General features: G+C 39.6%; 1 protein-coding gene across 1 annotated transcript; it reads left to right on the top strand.

The window, feature by feature from the left end:
* Positions 1 to 251: 251 nt before the first annotated feature.
* LOC139950930 (alkaline phosphatase-like) lies at positions 252 to 3,337 on the top strand. Its single transcript, XM_071949769.1, has 4 exons — positions 252 to 365; positions 2,045 to 2,048; positions 2,647 to 2,822; positions 3,218 to 3,337. Exons 1-4 carry the CDS (start codon positions 252 to 254, stop codon positions 3,335 to 3,337), a joined length of 414 nt encoding a protein of 137 aa, XP_071805870.1.
* The last annotated feature ends 5,101 nt before the right edge of the window (positions 3,338 to 8,438 follow it).

Raw genomic sequence — 8,438 nt, 5'->3', positions numbered from 1 at the left:
AGGTGTTTCAAAATATGCAAAAGCTAAATCACGAAACCCAAACAAATTGCACTAATGATCTTCGAGTTCTCAGAAGACGAAACTATTCTGATTGTCTTCGAGTAGTGTTTAAAGTGTTTGTATAAAATCGTTGTAGGTGCGAAGTACTGGAATGACCTGGCTTACGACAGTTTGCAGAAAGTCATTACCAGAGAGCAAACACTCAGCACGAATAAAGCTAAGAATGTGTTTTTGTTTTCGTCGGATATGGGATGGGTATAACAACAGTGACGGCTGCGAGGATTCTCAAGGGGCAACTGGAAGGAGATAACGGGGAAGAAACAGACCTCGAATGGGATAAGTTCCCTAGTGTAGCTTTGTCAAAGGTAACAATAATTATTACGTCTCGTACCTACACACTGAAACAACTACTGCAGGAGATCTTCACCGTTTAAAAAACCTCCCACTTAAAGCAGGCCTGGGGTCGATTTCACAAAGAGTTAGGACTAGTCCTAGGAGATATTAAAAACGTATGGGTAGTCCAAAGTTAGGACGAGTCACTCGTCCTAAGTCGAGATAAGACTAGTCCTAGCTCTTGTGAAATCCACCCACTGGTTTATATACATGAAACGCCCTTACTAACTACTTTTTAAACTGCAATGCAGGAGTAACTCACTAGTAATCGTGCAATGTTCATGCTAACAAATTGCGCTCGTCGAAGCCCACACTCTCATAATGGTACCGCATCGAAACAAGCCAAGTCATGTCACGGTAAAGTAAAACAAATGTTATTTATGATTACAATAATATTGTTTAACTATTGTGCGGAAAGTTGCCGGTTGTGGCGTTTTTAAGAGAATTATTTTGCACCAATGCAAGTATATTGTGGGAGTGTCATTTTGCATAATTACTGCAGATTATTCTCGCGCTGACTTTAAGCCAGCCATGGGTGAGTTTTTAGCGGTTGAATTGGACATTGGATAATCACTGGACAATGACTGAAACATCTATTGGTACGACCGCCAATACGCAGTCCTGTACTTTGATTTTGACATTCAAACAGAAATGCGCCGTACTTTTGACCGAATGAGGGCGCTATCAAACATATTTGTATCACGGGGTTTATATTAAAGACTGGAAAACATAGCCACCACATTACAATCATATAAACCAAGGACAATAAAGGAGCCATTACAACCCGTCTCTCAAGCAACATTAACGGCGCAACAAGTGGCAGAACATTGATCAAAACTGTACAGGACGAATCGTGGGACGGGATTGACGGGGATCGGAGACGGGGATAGACGGGGATTGGTGACGGGGATTGACCCAGAGGCGAGAGGTTACTCTCTGGCGTTATTATTCACGAGCCTCGAAGTGTGACGTCAGATGTTCAGGCTAGTATATCCCTATAGCCTGAACATCTGACGTCACACTTCGAGGCTCGTGAATGATAACGCCAGAGAGTGGCCTCTAGCGTAGGTCAATCCTTGTCCATCTTCACCTTTCACCTAGATTCATATGCAGATGACCGCTAGTACAAATGCCAAATATCACCTCGGACCAATCAAAACACGGAAACAGAATGATTACGTCACTGCACGTTTATCCAATGAAATCACTGGTTCTGAAAAGCAAGAACCTGACCGGGGAAACAGTGCCCAGAAGTGATACAAATAGTGGGTGTGCCCGATAAGCTTCCCTGGGTCGACCCCGTGGTGCTCACTCGGGTGAACCCCTGACAAGAGCTAATCGAACGAACACACTCACCCTCTCGTGGTGTCGGCATGCACCTCAGATCACCCCAAGTGACCCACTCCACAAGCAGGGCACTGGGAGGGGGGGGGGGGGGTTGGCTGATATTGAGTGCGCCCCACGTGGTCAAACATACAGAGCATTTTAGTCTGAGAATATTTCCTGCACTCTTTCATCCTGCTTATTTTAGTGGTGTTAAAACCAAGACAGCAGTGATAGGGCTAGACGATTCTGCTATTAAAGGAGATTGTAAATCTAGTCTCAATGCTAATGTGGAGTCTGTTATGATAATTTTTTATCTGCTCAAAAGTCTGGTAAGTTTAAAAGAACGTCAACATATTCATATAGTCTTTTATAACACACCTATTGCTTTTTCTGTATTCTGGTTGGCTGAAACACGGTCTCGTGGGATGAGCTTAGTCTAGTGATCGGGCGCATGTGTTTTGCGGGAACTAGTTCTTTGAAAATAGTGCCCGGTTACAGCGCCCTCTCTTGACTTGAACCGTGAACAGCAACTACAAAACTTCCTTTCTTTTCCACGTGTTGTTCTTATTTCACATTAAAGACCGAGCTGTATAATAGTACACAATATTGACTGGCACAATTCGGTAACTAGTGTACGTCTATTCCCCCCTCGGGCCTGTTAGTGACCAGAAGAGGGGCCTATTTCCCTAGGCTTCATCCTCGGGAAATAGGTCCCTCTTCTGGTCACTCAAAGTCCCTCGGGGGTAGACGTACAATTACCTCATTGCCAGTCAATGAGTGTATAATAAGTATGGTTTACTTTCATTGATTTGTTGTCAAGTGTTTTGTAATAATTTTAATATTGTGTTATTGAAATTGTATCGATCGAATATATAGCTAATAAATGCTAATGCATTAGGTTTTCGTTGCTTTGTGTGCTTTCTAAAGGCAAGGCAACGGGATTCGTCAGCACTGCCCGTGTGACACACGCTACCCCTGCCGCACTTTACGCACATTCGCCCCATCAAGACTGGGAGTGTGACTCTGATATACCGCAGAAGGAAACTGACATCGGTTGCATTGACATCACTCAGCAACTCATAACACTCGGACAGGATACACAGGTACAATCTGCAACATTGACACAAACCAGTGTTTGCGTTCACTATTCTGAATGTACCGTTTGATTATTCGATACCCTCACCAATATCATGGGTTATTTTGGTTTTTGAATCAGAGTATCTCACAAACTGACCGGCAATGAAACAGGTAGCTGGAAGCATTTGATAGTTAATCAATTTAAACAGTTAATCAATTTAAACAGTTAATCATTTTTTAGCATTTTTTTTAAAGCGTGCTCACATAATGAAAGGCTGGCAAATGTCATTATTTCAAACTTCCTAGCAGCACTTCCAAAGCAGCTTCCTTGAATACCCTACCTGCTAGTCATTGCTGCATGCCGACCACCAACTTCATGGTACGGTCATGTTTATACTAATTCTTCATTAATCTATGCCAGGTTATAATGGGTGGGGAAAGGATGAAAATGTTACCGAGAGAAGCTGCCGACCCAGAGTATCCTGAAGACTCTTCTAAAGCTGGATCTAGAAATGATGGACGAAATCTCATTGGTATGTAAACTTGATCAAACTTAAACCCAATTATCGATGACTATTGCACCATTTTGCTTTAACAGCTTCTGATCCCATCCAGATTCCATAGAAACCGAGCTACTGAAATCAATAATGCTGAATTGATAAGGGTGAATCAAAATTGGTTGATCGATAATTACTAGTCGATATTGGTGAGTCGATATTTGTAAATCAATAACCACTATTCGATGTTGGTGAATCGATAATGTTGATTCGATAATATTTGTGGATCAATAATGGTGAACCGATAGTCGTAAAAAGATAACTGTGAATCAGTAATGGAGAATCGATAATGGGAAAAGATAATATTGAAACGACGATGGAAAATCAATATTGGTAAGTCGATAATAGTGAATCGATAACTGTCCATGAGCCACAAGGCGCTGACATTACCATAGAGACAGCATGGTGCGTAGTTATAGAAGATAGGAGGAATGTACTTGAATATAAAGTGGTAATGAATCTGAAATAAAAGATTCGTTTTTACAAATCCAAAATTATGTATGATGTATACTTTACATATAATTTAGTACTAGTAGTTACGTTTTACTCCTAAGCTAGGAGCTTTGTCAATTATAGTAACATCATACATAATTTTGGATTTGTAAAAACGAATTTTTTTTTTCATGATCATCAACAATCCAGACGAACTTATTTATATGCAGTGGACACTATTGGTTATTACTCAAAATAATTATAAGCATACCTTACTTGGTAACGAGTAATGGGGAGAGGTTGATAGCATACAACATTGTGAGAAACGGCTCCCTCTGAAGTAACGTAGTTTTCGAGAAAGAAGTAGTTTCCACGAATTTGATTTCGAGACCTCATAATTAGATTTTGAAGGCCCCAAATTAAGCATCTGAAAGCGCACAATTTCGTGTGACAAGGGATTTTTTTCTGTCATTATTATATCGCAACTTCGCCGAACAATTGAGCTCAAATTTTCATAGGTTTGTTATTTTATGCATAATGTTGATATACACCAAGTGAGAAGACTGGTCTTTGACAATTACCAATATAGTCCAGTGTCTTTAATGGTAATGAATTTATTCATCTTATAATTATTCTTGTCTGTTTATGTTCTTTTAAAATGTTGTGTTCTTGTAGAAGTATCTCTCATCAAAATAGTTTCACTTGATCAAACCTTGACTTTAAAGATGTTTTTATAGTTCCACAGCATTTAATTTTCTTTCGGTCACATGAAGCTCTTGCTATATACTACGAATTTTAATAATCAAGCAAGGATTTGTTTCACTAGTTGTTTTACAATATTATGTTTTGTTTAAGACGAATGGCAAGCAGGTAAAGACAAGACAAACAGCAAGTACGTGTGGAATTTGGAACAATTTAAAGACGTCAATCCACTTGAAACTGACAACCTTTTAGGTGAGTTGTTGTTTTATGTACCAATTGTACAAGTACGAACAATCGTCTGTCGTTCGGAACATGATTGTGCCTACAACCTTTGCGCCGCATAAATCTTGGGCTAAATGTTCATGTAAATAGGTCCAGGATGTGGGCTTAGTAGAGGGTTTCATCTTGGTATCGAAGGTTGTGTCACTTATTTGGCTTGGGCTTTAGGCTAGGTGCCGTTGATCTCGAATTCAAGCATCTGAAAGCACACATCTTCGTGTGACAAGGGTATTTTTTTCTTTCATTATTATCTCGCAAGTTCGACGACCAATTGAGCTCAAATTTTAACAATTTAATTTTATTTTATTTTTTTTATTTTTTTTTCCCCCTGGAGGGGGAAATTTATTCAAGTTTCTTCAATGTACAAAGCTACACAAACTACTGGTAAAACCAACTACTTATAGAACGATACTAAGAGAGAAATGGCAAAATGCAAAAACAGGAAGTTTGATGATTATGCAAGGCATTTAGTTGGTACATAGCAATACAAAAGGCTCCCATTTGGTATTTAACTTATCTAAGTTGTTATTCTTAACAAAGATCATTTTTTCCATTACAAAATAATGATTTATTTCCTTTTTGATAAGAACAAATGAGGGATTTCTGTCGTTCATCTTCATCCGATAAATATGAAAACCAAACAGCTTAGTCGTGTTGTCAAAATTAATGTCAATGTTCAGTGTATTAGTCAACCAGTGTTTTATCTGACGCCAAAAATACAGAGACACCTTGCAATTACAAAACAAGTGGACTAGTGTCTCTTCTTCCCTTTTACTGAAGTACACAGATTAAAATTCTTCCGACCAATTTTAGAAAGAAAGGAATTTACACCCAGAATTCTATGCACCAATCTAAACTGGAACCAACTTAACTTGGTGTCACATGTACAGTTAAAGGGTAAACCACAGAAAATGTGCCATTGAGGAATCGGAAAAATCACGCGAATTTTTTCTTCCCATTTAACAATAAACTTGTGCACAACTTTTTTTGCTGGAGGTGAAAACACTGTACAGACGGGTGGAGCCCTTTATATCCATCAACAAAGTCTCAAAATTAAATGGTAAAAAAGGGCGAGCAATTTCTGTGGTTTCTCCATTCAGTACATTACGGAAGGAATGTTTGATTGTACATGACACTTAACAAAGCTGCACCAAGCATTAAGAACATCAATCCAAAAATGGTTTTGATTTTCGGCCCCTTTTAAATAGATCAGCAATGCCTGGTGGCCTCCCTCGAGTGCTAGAGGATCATGAATGTTCGAAATCTTCAAAAAAAGAGTGACCCAACCCAAGTTATTTGAACTTAGAAATCTGCGGATCCAGGTGACCTTAAGGGCTTTTATATACGAATGCATGTCAATCATTTTAACTCCTCCATGACTATAGCCTTGAATCATCTGGTTCCTGGACACACGGTCATTCCCTTTCCATATAAAGTTATAGAACAGACAGTCTAATTCTTTGATAACATTGCTAGGCGGGTTGGGGAGAGTTAAAATAAGAAAAGTAAGCTTAGATAAAAGGAGCGACTTTGTTACAGTAACTCTCCCCAGCACCGTTAGGTTACGTTTAGACCACTGCTCAATTAAACTTTTAATAGCAGAAATGACCTTGGTGTAGTTCAAATTCACCATACTAGCAAGATTAGTGTTAAAGTCTATACCAAGGGCTCTGAAAGAGTTTTCAGCCAAAACCCAGTTAACTTTGATGTGCTCACAAATCCCTTTCTTACGCCCTTTGTTACTAACAGTATTGGAAACATTTTCGCATTATTGGAAATGGTTATATTTAATTTTTTTCCTCTTAAATAATAGAACAAGTTATACGAATTGTTTTGTTCGTGTATAAAATCCAAATCTAGCTCTTTGTATTAGTTCCTATCTCAGGATGCAATTTTTTGTCAGAAAAGTGGCGATTCCTATTTATTTTTGAGATGATGATGAACTTCTTTGAGAAAAACACAAAATAAACAAATCTCAACAATTGTTCTTAAATTTAATCAGTAAATATCTTTATTTGACAAAATGAGGCAATGTCATTACATGACTCAATTTTTTATTGAACACCTATGTATATACAAGTTTACTCAGAACAGGTTGAACTAAACATCATTATAGTCAAGGCATACATGGCAAAGAAGACAAAATAGCCTCCCCTTAATACTCAACCTACCTGTATGAATACACTATACCCTAACATCTGAAAGCAACGGTAGGGGACATAAATTGGCGTCCCTTACTCAACCAACCCCAATATTACACTATACATCAGAAGGCAATGGTAGGGGACATAAATTGGCGTCCCTTACTCAACCAACCTCTATGTTACACTATACATCAGACGGCAATGGTAGGGGACATAAATTGGCGTCCCTTACTCAACCAACCCCTATGTTACACTATACATCAGAAGGCAATGGTAGGGGACATAAATTGGGGTCCCTTACTCAACCAACCCCAATATTACACTATACATCAGAAGGCAATGGTAGGGGACATAAATTGGCGTCCCTTACTCAACCAACCTCTATGTTACACTATACATCAGAAGGCAATGGTAGGGGACATAAATTGGCGTCCCTTACTCAACCAACCCCAATGTTACACTATACATCAGAACGCAATGGTAGGGGACATAAATTGGCGTCCCTTACTCAACCAACCCCTATGTTACACTATACATCAGAAGGCAATGGTAGGGGACATAAATTGGCGTCCCTTACTCAACCAACCCCTATGTTACACTATACATCAGAAGGCAATGGTAGGGGACATAAATTGGCGTCCCTTACTCAACCAACCCCTATGTTACACTATACATCAGAACGCAATGGTAGGGGACATAAATTGGCGTCCCTTACTCAACCAACCCCAATGTTACACTATACATCAGAAGGCAATGGTAGGGGACATAAATTGGCGTCCCTTACTCAACCAACCTCTATGTTACACTATACATCAGACGGCAATGGTAGGGGACATAAATTGGCGTCCCTTACTCAACCAACCCCTATGTTACACTATACATCAGAAGGCAATGGTAGGGGACATAAATTGGGGTCCCTTACTCAACCAACCCCAATATTACACTATACATCAGAAGGCAATGGTAGGGGACATAAATTGGCGTCCCTTACTCAACCAACCTCTATGTTACACTATACATCAGAAGGCAATGGTAGGGGACATAAATTGGCGTCCCTTACTCAACCAACCCCAATGTTACACTATACATCAGAACGCAATGGTAGGGGACATAAATTGGCGTCCCTTACTCAACCAACCCCTATGTTACACTATACATCAGAAGGCAATGGTAGGGGACATAAATTGGCGTCCCTTACTCAACCAACCCCTATGTTACACTATACATCAGAAGGCAATGGTAGGGGACATAAATTGGCGTCCCTTACTCAACCAACCCCTATGTTACACTATACATCAGAACGCAATGGTAGGGGACATAAATTGGCGTCCCTTACTCAACCAACCCCAATGTTACACTATACATCAGAAGGCAATGGTAGGGGACATAAATTGGCGTCCCTTACTCAACCAACCCCTATATTACACTATACATCAGAAGGCAATGGTAGGGGACATAAATTGGCGTCCCTTACTCAACCAACCCCTATGTTACACTATACATCAGAAGGCAATGGTAGGGGACATAA

This window comes from Asterias amurensis, chromosome 18 (genome assembly GCF_032118995.1).
Source record: "Asterias amurensis chromosome 18, ASM3211899v1".
NCBI lineage: Eukaryota > Metazoa > Echinodermata > Asteroidea > Forcipulatida > Asteriidae > Asterias > Asterias amurensis.
This window is presented reverse-complemented; position numbering and strand designations above follow the sequence as displayed.